Source organism: Peromyscus maniculatus, chromosome 4 (assembly GCF_049852395.1).
Source record: "Peromyscus maniculatus bairdii isolate BWxNUB_F1_BW_parent chromosome 4, HU_Pman_BW_mat_3.1, whole genome shotgun sequence".
In the NCBI taxonomy this organism is placed as follows: Eukaryota; Metazoa; Chordata; class Mammalia; order Rodentia; family Cricetidae; genus Peromyscus; species Peromyscus maniculatus.
This window is the reverse complement of record NC_134855.1, coordinates 105,640,697-105,656,311: the sequence shown is the minus strand read 5'-3', so window position 1 is coordinate 105,656,311 and position 15,615 is coordinate 105,640,697. Positions and strand designations below refer to the sequence as shown.

General features: G+C 38.9%; 1 protein-coding gene across 2 annotated transcripts in view; it reads left to right on the top strand.

Moving 5' to 3' along the window:
- Nucleotides 1-200: 200 nt before the first annotated feature.
- The window catches only part of Bub1 (BUB1 mitotic checkpoint serine/threonine kinase), a 32,032-nt gene continuing 16,617 nt past the window's right edge, over nt 201-15,615 (top strand). The window contains exons 1-10 of one of the 2 annotated variants that reach the window (XM_016009808.3): nt 201-351; nt 2,572-2,631; nt 2,718-2,856; nt 4,782-4,978; nt 7,267-7,310; nt 8,723-8,823; nt 10,191-10,243; nt 10,326-10,513; nt 12,640-12,794; nt 14,614-14,840. In XM_016009808.3, the coding sequence (XP_015865294.3) occupies nt 326-351; nt 2,572-2,631; nt 2,718-2,856; nt 4,782-4,978; nt 7,267-7,310; nt 8,723-8,823; nt 10,191-10,243; nt 10,326-10,513; nt 12,640-12,794; nt 14,614-14,840 (1,190 nt within the window). In that variant the 5' untranslated portion in view covers nt 201-325. The remainder of the gene's footprint in view (nt 352-2,571; nt 2,632-2,717; nt 2,857-4,781; nt 4,979-7,266; nt 7,311-8,722; nt 8,824-10,190; nt 10,244-10,325; nt 10,514-12,639; nt 12,795-14,613; nt 14,841-15,615) is intronic. The other variant, XM_006991511.4, reaches the window with a different exon arrangement.

Below are 15,615 nucleotides of genomic sequence, written 5' to 3'. Positions count from 1 at the left end.
ATGGTTCCTAAAAATAACAATAATAATCCCTGTGCTAAAATGGTTAGCGTCTCACTAGAACGGAAACAGCACCTAGGACAGGATTCCCTAGAAGGCTAGGTGGAAGTGGGAGGAACTGCCGGTGCCGGGGGGGCGGGACTGTGTCTCCTAGCAACGGCCCCAGCGATTGGCCAGCTCTCCCTCAGCCGAGACCAATGACCAGGCGCGCTGCCAACGCTCGGCTTTACGTTTGCGGCTGCGCGGGGGATTCGAATCGGCTTCGGGGTGGGTGACCAGGGGCGGCGTCTGGTTCGGCGTCGCGCCGCCGTGCGCGCTTTATCTCGTCATGGACAGCCTAGAAAATGTCTTTCGGTAAGTGTGCCTCAGGGGGAGTGAGGGCGCGAGCGGCGCTGAGAGCCGGCCAGGGCGGTTGAGTCCGGGTGCCGCGGCCGGGCCTTCTCCTCAGCGGTTCCCGTGGGCCCCACCAGGGCTCGGCCCAGGCGGCGGCCCCGGGCCACACGAGCGAGCGGGGGCTGCAGCAGGCCGCCGTCCCGTGGCGGGGTTTGGGCTGCCGCCGGCCGCCGTCCCGTGGCGGGGTTTGGGCTGCAGCCGGCCGCCGTCCCGTGGCGGGGTTTGGGCGGCGAGCGGACCTTCCCGACCTTCCGACGTGGCGGGTGTCTTCTCCGCGGGGAACCGACCTCCTCCAGACCGACGCCCCGCCTTCGAGTCCCCGAACCCTGGGTGGTGGGGTGTTTAGGAGAGAATTTCAGTCTCTTAATAAAGACGCTGGTCACCTAGGGAAAGAATTTACTATTTCTCACTTACCTGCTAGGTTTAAAAAACAAAAACCAAAAAAAAAACCTGAAACTGAATTTTATGGGAAAACAAAAAAGGGGGAGTCATTTGTTTCTACCTGCAAGCAGATTTTTTTTTAAGTTCCCACACTAATTGCTTTTTTTTCTTTTCTTTTCCTTTTTCTTTTTTTCTTTTGTTTTATTTATTTATTTATTTATTTATTTATTTACTTGCCTTACCCAGCCTGCGTTGTAAAACTTTTAAAATTATTAAATCATATTACAGGAAGTAAAATTTTATTTTTATCAGCCCTTTGGGTATCCGAAGAGTCAGGTACCCAAAACCTATTGGCGTAAAGCAATTTAATTTTTAATTATATCTACTAAATATTCTCTTTTGAAAGCCCCTCCCCATTTAAAAAAAGACACTAGGTATTCTGACTTTTAAAAGGCTAGCTTGTTTTAACGATAGATGTTTTAGTATTAAGAGACAGTGTGCGTAAGCCCTTTTCCCAGGGAGTAGGGTTGGTGTGAGGCTATTGAATGTTTACCTTGGACAAATAGTTGTATTCTTATTTTGCTAAATAAGAACCTCAAAGGGCAGAAGTAGTGGTGCTGGCAATTCAGGCATGCTGAAAAGAATCCAAAAAGTGGAATTCCTTGACTTAATTTAAAAAATACTAGAACCGCTAAAATCTATACTACTTCTGTGCACAAAGTTATGAAAAAGCCATTGCTGTCTATAGTTTCTCTGAATAACCATTTCAGTATGCCAGTGAATTGTATTTGGAGGTTGATTTTCTAGTCATTTCTGGAAAAAAGAAATGCTGCTTTTAAGTTCTTTTCCCCTCATCATTTCTCAGTTTGAAAACCTATGATGGTTTTCCAACTTGCTTCCTATTCAGAGTAGAGTTTCTTCCCATCCTGCCTCTCTGAGGTTGTACCAGCTCCTCTCTCCTGGTCCCACCTACTACCCACTAGGACTCTGCTGTAGCTCCCGAACCCACTCCTGCTTGTGTTCCCACCCTGTTCCTTTCCGTGAAAGAACAGAGACTGTTAAAATGCAGATAGAACTTGCCACCTCTTCTGCTCCACTCAGTACCTGACTTTGTCCTTCAAGTTCTGTCCGCCTTTTGATTTCCCTCACACGGCTGTGGTAGCTATCTGGCATTGGTCACTTGTCACTCCCTCTGCTTACTCCTTAGTTTGCCACCCCCCTTCCCCTTTTTATTACTTCATGTGACACGGCACTGTTTTTATGATTTTTGTTTGTTTACCCCTCTAGCACCCGAGGTCATTGGAATTTGATTTGCTTGCTTGGCTCCTTGAGCCGAGGCTAGGTGTTCCTGAAGTAAGGAAAGGGAAGCCCTCTAGGAGCTCTGTGGTTACCAGCACTGTCATCGTGAGCTTTTCCTCTGGGACAGGGTTAGATTTGGACTCAAGCAAACTGTCTCTGGGGCTGTCCCACCAAAGGAGAGGCTTTCTTTGCATCTTATTCTAACTCCCTGTCTTGTCTATGCTCCTGAGAATAAGGAGAAGGGCCTGAGTAGACCTGTCTCGGTCCCACTGGGTGGCGGTGACATTAGGGACCAGTGAATCTAGATTGACCTGGGGACAAATACTGCTTCTGATTTTTCTGAACACCTCTGACTGATTGTCTTTTTATGTGATGTTTGGGTTGATATTCAAAATTTCCATTTTTCAAGCATATAGATGACATAATATAGAATTTATCTTTGGCTTCTAGGAATTATTCCTAATTTCTCATGTATGTACTTTTTGTACTTTTCTGTTCTAGCATGTTTGAAGCCCATATGCAAAGCTACCAGGGTAATGACCCACTTGGGGAATGGGAAAGGTTAGTGTATATTTTTTTGTTTGTTTTCCTTTAAACAAAGGAACCATATGCTACCCTGTGGAATACTAATATCCATATTTTTCTAGCTTTATGAAGTGGATAGAAGAGAATTTTCCTGAAAATAAAGAATACTTGATGATATTATTGCAACATTTAATGAAGGAATTTTTAGATAAGAAGAGGTACCATAATGACCCAAGATTCATCAATTATTGCTTAAAATTTGTGAGTATAATTTCAGGTAGATAACTAAATATAATGTTTTACTTTTGGTCCCCCACCCCACCCCCACCCCCGTTAAGATCATTTTAGACTGCCTTTCCATACCAATTTCTTGTTTATATTCATGAACTTTTTTAGAAGTTACATAGTCAGAGGTATGTATTGTAGTCTTAGCTTCTGAAATATTGAGGAACCACATTTCGTATGAGGAACATGAGATAGAAACAAAAAGTTAAATGAATGGTTGGATACAAAATGTGGTTGAAGCCAGTTGTGGCTCATACCTTTAATCCCAGTACTTGTGAGAAAGAGGCAAGCAGATTTCTGAGTTGAGGCAACCTGGTTCACATAGTGAGTTCCAGGCCAGTTAAGGGTATGTAGCATGACCCTGTCTCAAAAAAAAGGAAAGGAGGAGGAGGAGGAGGAGGAGGAGGAGGAGGAGGAGGAGGAGGAGAACTGTGCTTGAGAGAGAGAAAATAAGCAAGAGCTCTTAGATGCTAAGGTCTCTGGGAGTTTTAGCTCAGAGACGAACTGTGGTACTAAAAGGAGAAGGCCGTCCCCGGCTATAGTAGGTAGGACTCTCTTTATGTTTATATTATGGCTTCCAGGTCAGTGAGTGCATGTGATTCCTGGGTGTGGGAACAAGTATGTCTCTGACTCTTGTGCCTTCTCTTGGTTTGTCCTGTCCTACTTTGATGTGGAGTGTCAGGTCTCATGTTCAGGAGTAGCTGACCAGCAAATAATGGACTTTGCAGTTCGATGTATTCTGTTTTCTAGGTTTGGGGCGGCGGGGGGGGGGGGGGGGTTGTTGTTGTTGTATTGGGTTTTTGTTTTGTTTTTTGAGAAAGAACTTAAAGTTGGGTAAGTAGGGAGGAGGAGAGGATCTGGAAGGATTTGGGGGAGGGGAAGAATATGGTCAAAATGTATTTAAATTTAAAAATGTTGTAAATAATAAAAATATAACAAGCAACACATTTTAAAAAGAATTTGAAAACCAGTTAAGATTTGTACATCATGTAGTACATGTAGAATAATCCTTACTGGGAACACGTTTTTAATTAAAATGTTGTTACTAAAGTCGGATGGTGGTGGCACATGCCTTTAATCCCAGCACTCAGGAGGCAGAGGCAGGCAGATCTGTGAGTTGGAGGCCAGCCTGGTCTACAGAGCAAGTTCCAGGACAGCCAGAACTGTTTCACAGAAAAACTCTGTCTCAAAAAACCAAAAAATAAAAAAATATTGTTACCAACTGTTAAAAGAGAATAGAACTCTTCTTCAATCTAATCTGAAATGAAAGCTTAGGGCTGTGAATTCTAGTAATAAAATCATATGGAATAAAGTGCACATGAAATTGTTCCCTAAATTATAAAATACTATAATTAAAGGCACCCTGTGGCACTTGTGTAACCTCAGGTTAAGACTAAAGCAATTATTCATGTAATGAATCATTGTGAAATACTGGATCAGTATTTTGTGAAATACTTTCATAATCCTTGAATATCAAGGGAAGAGATAATTTTTAGATTTATCATCTGAAAACAACATAATGTCTTTACCTATACAATACATTCCTAGACTTTCATGAAGACTAAACAATGTAGGGCTTTCTGGGTTCTGGGACAGACTCAGCCTAGCAGTTTGGTTGTCTTGTGTATAACAGTTATTCATATGGAATAGAGTAACAACATGTAAACAGTGTATGACATTGTGATCTGAATAATTGGTATATAACCTCCAATAGTTATCATTTCTATGTGTTGGAAATCAAAACCCTCTCTATTAGCTATTTTGCAATATAAAATTATCAACCATAGTTTCCTAATGTGGAAGATTAGAAGTCATTCTCCCTGTCTAGCTGCCCCCTCTATCCATTTACTATCTCTTTATACCTCATTGTTTTTGTGTGGTTCTGCTCTGGGTTTCTGCAGGCTGAGTACAACAATGACCTCCATCAGTTTTTTGAGTTCCTGTACAACCAGGGAATTGGAACCAAGTCATCTCCTCTGTATATATCTTGGGCGGGGCATCTGGAAGCCCAGGGAGCACTGCAGCATGCCAGTGCTGTTTTTCGGAGAGGAATTCAGAACCAGGCTGAACCTAAAGAACTACTACAACAACAGTACAGGTAGTTTCCAGTCTGTACCCACCTTTTCCTTTGTGTATATTTTGTATATCTACTTAAACTGTAAGTCATACTGTCTGTGTATTGTAGGTCTGAATGCAAGCAATAAGCTTCATGCTGTTCTTAGGGTGGTGCGTGACAGATTTTGTAATGTCACTTTAGACTGCAGAATTGTGAGGCAATACAGAATTTCACATCACAAGAAGGGCACATACAAGAGACAGAACAAATTGTCCCCTCAGAATAACCTATTAAGCCATGAATAGACTTATCCATTCATGAAGACAGAGCTCTCTTGATCTAATCACATTTTGGAGATAACCTTGGTGTGGGTGTGTGGTTTTTCAAGACAGAGTTTCTCTGGGTAACAGTTCTGGCTGTCCTGGAACTCACTTTGTAGATCAAGCTGGCCTCAAATTCACAGGGATCCACCTACCTCTGCCTCTGCTTCTGCCTCCCAAGTGCTGGGATTAAAGGCCTGTGCCACCACTGCTGGAGATAACATTTTATAAATCTTCCCAATGGGGATTGAGTTTCAACATGAGTTTTGGTGACAATTCAAACCATAGTAAATACTGCATATCAACGAATACCTTGGTTTTTTGCACACATGTTTTTGTTCTGTTACTTTTCTGTTATTAAAAATGCCTCATTTAGGAAAACTTGAAAATATAGAAAACTTTTTTCTTGCTATATTACAGAATTGCAAACATGCTTTACAAAGTCTTGCTACATACATACTATATGTCAAGATCTTTGCCCCTAAAGATAATATATTTCTTACATTTATCTTGTTTTGATAGCATCTAGAATTGGAATAATTGAATAAAAGTATGTTTAAACAGTTTCAAGGCATGTGGGACATAAAACCAAACCATCTATCTAAAGATTTTCTTCTGCATTCTTAGTAGACGAATTGAAGATCTATGCATTACACCCCTTGCCAGCATTCAATATACCTACCGATTTTTTTTTTCAGTTTTACTATAGTATTTGTGCTTTAAAAGAAAATTATTATGAGAATCTTCAAATTTACATAAGAAAAATCAGTATGTTTAATGGTTAACGGTTTGTTTGTTTAAAATATGGTAGCCTAAATGTATGTATATGAACTATATGTATGCCTGGTGCCCACAGAGGCCAGAAGAGGGCATTGGATCCAGTTGTGAACCATCATCTAGGTGCTGGGAATCAAACCTGAGTCCTTGGAAGAGCAAGAGCAGCAAGTGCTCTTAACCTTAATCTTTTTTTTTTTTTTTTCTGTACTAATGACATTTGTTTGTCTTTTTAAATTATTTGTTTGGGGCAAGAACACCACTGCAAGTGTACGGAGGTCAGAGGTTTCTGGAAATTGAACTCTGGTGGTCACGCCTGGCAGAAGTGTTTTACCTGCTGAGTAGTCTCACTGTCCCTGTACTGATGGAGAATCTTTTCTCTCAAACACCACTGCAATCCTCTTTAAAAATGTTATCCATAGCCGGGTGGTGGTGGCGCACACCTTTAATCCCAGCACTCAGGAGGTAAAGCCAGGTAGATCTCTGTGAGTTCAAAGCCAGCCTGGACTACAGAATGAGTTTCAGGAAAGGTGCAAAGCTACACAGAGAAACAAACAAAAGTTATCTATGGACTTATTCTATGTCAACAATAATTCTATGTTAACAATACTTTAATAGTATCTAATTTTGTACCTTTTCAAACCATCAGGTAAAGTGGTTTTGTTAACCGTTAGTTTGAATTATGAAACAATCAAAATTTAGTGCTTAGGTATGCATTTCTTCTCTATACAATATACACTCTCGCTTTCATTACCCACAAATGTCAGGCTTGGGAAGCTACACAATTTTTAAAAGGTCGAATTGGTATGCAAAAGTGCTATGAAATGATGTATGTGTGGATATTTTACAGAGCATGAGTGATATAACCCATTGTCTTTCAAAACAGTGGTCTAAGTTTTATACTTTGATTTCTTTGAAATATAATCATTTTGTTTCAGATTATAAAATATGTGAAGTAATAGTTGAAATATTTTTGAATTTTAACATCTGCAGACTTGGTTCATGGAGATAGAAGATGCATGTGCTAGGTGAATTTGAAAAATAATGATATAAACTGTGTAAAAAGAAGACTTTTCTAATATAAATATTCCCAGAATTTTGTGTCTGAAGTTTAAAGCAACTTGAAACTCAGTTTTTCTTTTTCTGTTTTTATTGTCTGTTATATTTACTTTCCATTTCAATATAGATGTATATTAAACTGTAAGATTAAGATCTATATGTATTTTCTATTTTTAGTATATTCCAGGCACGTCTTACTGGAGCCCATTTGCAAGCTCAAGGTAAAATAATACTTTTTTAAAATGTCTAGATTGTTGAAAATTTAGTCTGTAATTTGCACTAAGTGTGTTTTGTTTTGTTTGTTAAAAATAGCCTCATGTAGTATTTAATGAAAACCAAAAACCAAATTACTGTTTTGGGTAATAGGAAAGCACTCTTGATAATAATCTCACAAAACAGCTCTGGATAGCAGAGGGGCTGTGTCATAGCACTATAATAGAGCAAACCTGCAAGCAAAACTTAATGAATCTACCTCAAAAAATAATAAGCTAATATCTAGATATAGTGTAGTGTACTCAGAAGGAAGGCTAACAGAGAAGGAACATAAGTTTTGAGGACAGCCAGAGCTACATAACAGTATACTGTCTTTTAAAAAAAAAAGATTATCCCAAAGATGTTGGGGTGCACTGTATAGCATGAGTCAGTTGAAGAAAGAAGGCATTCCCAAGATGAAATTTTAAGGCCAATGTGGCAGCAGGAAGGTCCAGCCTCTTGTGATGAAATGAACCCCGAAAGCCATACAAAGGTGTGTTTATTGATTATTACACAAAGTATTTCCTCATACCAAGGTCCCCAATCTTGATTTACATGTCTTACTGAAGGAGAACATCACATGATGTTCCTGAAGCTTCTTGTAACCAAAGTTGTGGGATGGCTGCAAAGCCCCTTCAGCAAAACAACTCTACATATCACGGGAAACAATCACTATTTTCCACAAGGATTCTTCAGCATCGAAGTACTTCTAAAAAATACAGTTGTTCATTCTAATATCTGCTCAATTTCCTACAACACAAAGAGGGGATATACTGGCCTCTCCATCTGTTCAGAACTGACATCAAATAGGTGTAAATGCGACTTTTAAAAACGTGTCCTTTTCTTTTCCCTTAGAAATAAAGATCCCATTTCAACAACAGTCACTGTCATCTTGTTTAAAATAACCACTTAGGGTTTATATTCCATCCAGGTATTATCTTAACTTCTTGAGTTGGTTAGAATATTGTTTCTCAAACATTTTTCTTCACTGAAAATTAGTCCATTTTCCTTTGACAATTTAAAATGGGTTGATTTTTAAAGTAATTTTTTTATTTATGTGTTAGATCTTTTCCTTTATATGTACGAGTGTTTTGCTTGCATGTTTGTCTGCACTATATACATGGCTAGTGCCCACATGAGTCAGAAGAGGGTATCGCATTCCCTAGAACTAGATTATGGATGACTGTGAGCCATGTGAATGCTGGGAATTATACCTCAGTCTTCCAATAGAACAAATGCTCTGAACTGCTGAGCTATCTCTCTAGCTTCAAATAGATTTTATTAAATACAACATACTGAAAGAACAGTGGAATGTATTGTTTTAATTCTGTTTAATGTTACTTTTCATTTATTACTCATTTCACTTTCTTTTCCCTCATAGTTGCAACCTCAGAACCTCTGCAGAGTGCACAGATTTTAAACCAAGTCATGACAACAAAGTCAAGTCCAGGAAAAAACTCAGCCTGTGTTCCTACGAGTCTGGTAACAAGGACATTTATTTGTATGCTGTTTAGAAATCAGGGATGTTATTGGACAGCCATTCTGGCTATCTTATGTCTGCCTTTGCATCTTAACTCCATTGGCCCTGTCTCCTGTGACTGACCTCCATTTCAGCCACCACTCCATAGCAGCGCTGAGCCTTTTCATCCTCTATCTGTTCAACTCCAATATAGGTTGTTGTCAGACTTAAGGACACCTGCCTGCCACACAAACCCCTGTGTGCAGTTTCTTTCTTCCTAATATCCTCTATTTGTTCTGCTGGCCTCTTTGTAGGCCCAGGAAATTTCTATTTTGGATCACATTTGATGGTTTTTGAGCCCTGCTTTAGAAAAAACCCAGAACCTCAAACATTTATGCACATAACCTCAACCAGAGCTCTGGCACTTTTCAAGCATTTCTTCCCTATGTTCCACACCACTCTTGATATTATATGTCTCGTGTACTTACCAGTTAATTCTTTAATACCAAATTATTGTGATTTTAAACTTCATTCTCAAATTTGGGATGTGTCTATCTCACTCTCATAGCTATAAAAATAGAAATTATTTCTGCAACATAGCAGAAGATATCTTCTCATTTCCTGCTACCAACCATTACATAGGTAACTGCATCTTTATTTGCTGTTTCCCTGGGAAAAGGTAGCTTTGTACTTGTGCCTACTTTTCATCCCCCTAAATATTTTTGACCCATCTAAATCTCTTCTGCCTTGCCTACTTATAATCATAAAAATACTCCAATCTCCTCTTCAGCTTTATGTTTCTTAGCATCTTTCTCTTTCATAGACAATCATTCTTTAGGACATTCTTGTAGCTTAATCCAATGTAAAGATGTCTGTTTTACTAATGCGGCATATTCCTATGTAGAACATGCGTGTCTAACTTTGATAGATTGTACAGATTGTCACAATTTATGTCTTACAATGTTTGCCACCCTCATTCTTTCTCCTACTCTAGATTTTTACACAGATGAAATGAGTGTTACTTTTGGTCATATTCCCCAAACCTAGCTCATTGTATAATATTTGTGAAATATCAATAAATATTTGTTGATGAATAAATAATTGGGTTATTGCTACTATTGGGAACTTCTGAGAGTAAAGAAATACCAGAAGGGAATTTTAACGTCTTAAATTTAAAGTGTTTTCTTTTGGGGGACCTCAGTTTGAAAAGTTAAGTAAAAATAATGTCAATTAAAGTTCCAGCTATTAATCATGATTTCTATAAACATGGAAATCTACTTGAGATTAAGAGGCTCCTTCTCATGGAGCATTTTCAGATTAATTGTGAAGTAATTTGTGTGAAGGTTTGTCTTGGGTAAATGAGTGCTCATGTTTGTTTTCTGTCTTTTAGGGCTCAGAATGTTTTGGTGTGACACCTTCTGCTTGTGATAAAGAGTCTAATATGCAAGTACAATGAATACATTATTACTTAAGTTTTCTTCAAGTTACTTGAGTACACTGTTGTAAATGGTGTCTTTCTCCCCAGTAGGGAACAAAGAGTGATCATGATTTCAAAATCAGAATGCTCTGTCAGTTCATCTGTGGCACCCAAGGCTGACACTCAGCAGGTTGTTATGTACTGCAAGGAAAAGCTTATTCGTGGGGATTCAGAATTTTCCTTTGAAGAACTAAGGGCCCAGAAATACAATCAACGGAGAAAGCATGAAGAGTGGGGTATTTGCACTCAATATCTTGTTATATTTTGTGTCTTTTTAAAGGATGAACAATCACATAATTGAATGAAAGACAAGAGAATGAATGTCTTGAGCTCCTTCTGTCAGAAGCCTAGAAGTCTTTGTTAGACACTAGCCTAGCAGCAAGGCTTGACCATAGGCTCCACTGCTGAACTGATAACAGTTGAAACAGCACCACAGTAAGCATCCTTACTGGTGTTGCCTTTGCATTAGTGAAATAGGTAGCATTTCGCTATCATCTGTGTGAATTTGAACCTCTGTATACAGTAGTACTAAATTTGTAGAGCATTTATTTGTTCTGTGCAAGGATTTGATTGAGAACTGAGGTTCAGAAGAGATTTTCCAAGTTTGCATCTACTGTAAAAAATATGCAGAAGTAGTCTTCTGATCAGCATGCCAGGTTATTTATGTTTATGGAATAAATAATACTTTTTGTTCCTCATAAGGAAATGTGCCTTTGCACTTGCTTTTTACTATAACAACATAGAGGAAAATGAACCTTGGTTCTACTCAGGGTTTTATGTCCTCTAGGTTATTTGGACTAGATCTACTATGTGAGCCTTTTGTTCACTACCTTTTTAAAGATTATTAATTTAAAGCTATGTGTGAGTGTGGGTTGTGCATGTGAGTACAGTGTCCTCAGAGGCCAGAAGAAGTTGTGTGCTCTGATACAGGGGCCAGGAACTGAACTGAACTTTGCAAGAGCAGAAAACTCTCTGAACTGCCCATATGTTCATTATTTTTATATTTAATCAACTATAGAGAAAAGTCAATATTTGTTGGAGGGCACATTTTGAATTGTTCATGTGCCACAACATGTAGTCTCTAAGCAAACTGATTTATTGAGTGTGCCCATATTTGATTTTTATTAGAAATTTGTTTGAAGTCTGACCCTAGTACACTTTTCCCCAAAGAGGTGAGCTGCAGAGGTGGCTCAGCACTTAAGAGCTGCTAGTGCTTTTGCAAAGAACCTGAGTTCAGTGCCCGGCACCCATGTCAGGTGACTCAACACCCTGTAATGCCCAGCTCCAGGGGGACACAACACCTCTAGCGTCTGTAGGCACCATCACAAACATGTACATGTACACACGCACAAAAATAAAAAATAAAAAAATTAAAAGCCACCAAGTATGACTACCTGAGTTCTGACGCTAAGACCCACTCGGTAGGAGGAGAGAACCAGCAAGTTGTCCTCTGACCTCCACATATATACCTTGCTTGGGACTTATGCCCTTTAATGTTTCAATATTCTTTTGAAAAGTGCCTAGAGTTACATTTTTTTAAAATCTGAAGTGGGGGACATTGGTGGATGGGGAGATAACTCAGTCAGTAAATGCTTGCCATGCAATAATGAGGATGTGAGTTTGATTCCCAGGAACTACATTAAAAAGACAAGTGTTAGCCGGGTGGTGGTGGCGCACGCCTTTAATCCCAGCACTCGGGAGGCAGAGCCAGGTGGATCTCTGTGAGTTCGAGGCCAGCCTGGACTACCAAGTGAGTCCCAGGAAAGGCGCAAAGCTACACAGAGAAACCCTGTCTCGAAAAAACCAAAAAAAAAAAAAAAAAAAAAAAAAGACAAGTGTTATGGCACACACTTGTAATCACAGCACTCGGGTAGCAGTGGCAGCCTAGACTCCTCGGTTAGCTCCAGGCCAGTGAGAACAAAACCGAAGGGATGGCTCCTGAGGCTTTGGAGCCATATATACATACATACATATGCACATGAACACAAGCACATATGCACATATGTAAGATAAAGTGATTAGAAATAAAAATGAGTGGAAAAAATCATTGTCAAGTGTTTTGTAGCACAATATGATTGTTTTATAAGAAATGTTTAGTATTAGACTACCATTGCTGAATATTATTGATCACATAACAGGCTTTTTTTTAATATAACATATGACCTGTATTTAATAGTAATTGTGGTGAGGACAGGTAAAGATTACAATTAAAAGGTAATATAAGTTTCAGTTCTAAAATCGAAAAATATGGAAAACTTTGATTTTAAAAATATCTGTCCTAAATTGTGACCTTTTGCTCATTTTGCATGTAATACTCTGAAATTTTGAGAGCAAACCATGCTTTTTTTAATGTTTCTTAAAGTTAGTGAAGACAGACATTATTTGAAAAGGAAAGAAGCAAATGCTTTTGAAGAGCAACTGTTAAAACAGAAAATGGATGAACTTCACAAGAAATTGCATCAAGTGGTGGAGTTGTCTCACAAGGAGGACCTGTCTACTTCCCAGAACAGGCCTGAAGTATGTCCACATTCTTCACTGTTAGAGCTGTTGCTCTCTGTGCCCTGTTTTTATAGTTATTCTAATTTAGCTAGGAATTTTACTGAGTTTTAAAATAATTTGATACAGAAAGATGTATAAAATTTGGAATGAGCTGGACTGTGGTGGTGCACACTTTTAATCCCAGCACTCGGAAGGCAGAGGCCAGCCTGATCTACAGAGCAAGTTCCAGGACAGCCAGGACTACACAGGGGGAAAAAAAAGGATGAGCAAAGAAATATAGAGACAGGGTGGAAATACTTAGCTCAACCAAGTCTCTGTAGTCGCCCAAAGTACAAGAGACCCTGAGATCTGTGGTACTTCTAATGGGGTGGTTGATCTGTGTCAGGACCATTTTCACTCTTTACTAATTTGTGAGGTGGGTCATTTAAATTACTGGTTTTGGATTTTCTTTTTTGGTTTGGAGACAGAGTCTTAATATGTAGCTGACCTGGAACTTGCTATGTGAACCAGATGGACCTTGAACTGACAGAGATGCCCCTGCTTCTGCCTCTAAAGAGCTGTGATTAATGGCATATGCCACCACATCCAGCTTAAGATGACTCTTAGAATTTGTAAGAATGCTTCCGTAAGATAAGGAATTAGCCTTTCTGTCTTTTATTACATTCTATTTCCGTGTAAATAGAAAAGCAGATATCCTAAGAGTGTGTTTATCCTTCCTCTTATGGACCATGTGCCTTTGTGGAAATTAATATAAATATATCCTATCCATTAAATACAAAAATGGCTACTAAGAAGATCTGAGTGAAGATTTGATAACATTAATTTTAGTCTTTTCCCAAAATTAAGTAAAGAGAAATAGGACACTTTTTGTTTGTTTTGTGATTCAAGTGTCTTTTTTTATAGTTTAACATAAAAAGTAATGGGTTTCATGTGACATTGTCATACTTGGTTTCTGTTGCCCTCCTTTTCTTTTCTCTGGCCCTCCATTTCCCATGTATTCTTTTGCTCCTAGTAGTCTCCTTTCCACCTTGATCTCACTGTGTCGTTTCTCACTCCTCCATTCTTGCTTTTGTTTTACTAGACAGGATTTCACACTGGCCTAGGCTGGCCTGGAACTTGCTAGGTGACCAGACTAGCCTCAGCCTCCCTGCAGTTCTTCTGTATCTTGGACTCCCATGAACTGCTATATCCAACTGAGCTACTTATTAAATGCTGATATTATTATAGAAGCCAATTTGTTTTTCAGTGATTTAAAGTATAAGATGCTAGGCTGGAGAGATAGCTCAGCCGGTGAAGGTGTTTGCTATACAAGCCAGATCACCTGAGCTTGATCCCAGCAACACATGTAAAAAAAAAAAAAAGCAAACAAACAAACAAAAAAAACCAGATATGGTGGCACACATCTGTAATCCCAACCCTCATACAGTGAGATGAGAGGCAGAGACAGAAATTACCTGGAAGCTTGTGAGCCAGCTAAAGTGGAATATATGGTACAGAGAATTAAGACCTTGGCCCAACAAGTAAGAGGGAGCCAGCTCCTAAAAGTTGTCCCCTGACTTACCCATGTGTATACCTATACACACATGCACGTGCGCGCGTGCACACACACACACACACACACACACACACACACACACACACACACACATACACACAAATAATAATAATAATAATAAAAATTTAATATAAGCTTTTGGTGTGTCCGTGTTTAAGAAACCATCGTAGAGGCTAGTCTTTTGTTGCTGTACTTTGAGAAGCTCTAATGACTGATTAGTAATATTCAAGACTTCCTAGTTTTGTTTTGTTTTATTTTATGTCTTTTTGTTCAACATGAAAGGTTAATCCAGTATGCATGGGACTGAATACATGTTCCCAGCAGGAACTGAGAGTTCCAAGTCTTCCATCCATCAATCAACAGACCTCAGAGAACTCAGGAGAGAAACCACAGGAGGCACCTTCTGTTCCTCTTATGGTAAATGCTGTTACCAGTGCTTTGATGATCCCAGCTGCCAGCCAGCCAACTCTTCCTATTCCTGTAAGTGGCCAGTCAATGACAGACTCCAGGTAAGCTAAATGTTGTTCTGGAGGTGATAGTAATGTGAATGGCATGTATAATTTCTTTTCATGATCTATAGTATGTTGTATGAATGGTTCTTGTTTTTTAAAATTTTATAAGTATGTTGAAAAGATGCAAAATATTGGCCTTGAATCTTTCAGACTTAATTCCACACTTCTTTCACAGTATTTGTTTACTTTGTACTTTTTTCTTGAATTAGAAACTTCAGGCAGTTTCTCTGTACCTTCAGAGTAGATAGCTGTAAACTGCAAACTGAAAGTACTTACTAGCTTTGACTACATACCTGTCACACGATTACTGCACAGAAAGTTACTTGACATACGTTCTCATGTTTTCTTTGTCTTCCTTCAGAAGCTATGAAGCTATTTGAGATCTGTGCTGATGATTCTTTGTGCCAAGATGTATCTCCCAATATTCCCCAGTTCTGAAGGAATTTTCTAGGTTTCAGAAATAATAATAACAACAAATTTCTTGTTTTACATTTTTGTCTTTGGTTATTCATTACTTGTGATTTGATAGGAATTTGTAAAAATAAAAGTCATTTGCACTTTTTTGCTTAACATTTTAATAAGGTTCTTTAAGAGAATTCTGGCAGGATTAGGCAGATGAGGTTGACTGCCACAGTATGTTTAAAAGCAAACTGTTATGTAAGTGGTTTGCTACCTTTTCCCTTCACTCTCCTTGCTATTAATTTAAAATCTGGACATTACTAGTGGTTCCAGGTAACTAGTACAAGAAAAGTACTAGTTCCACTAACACACA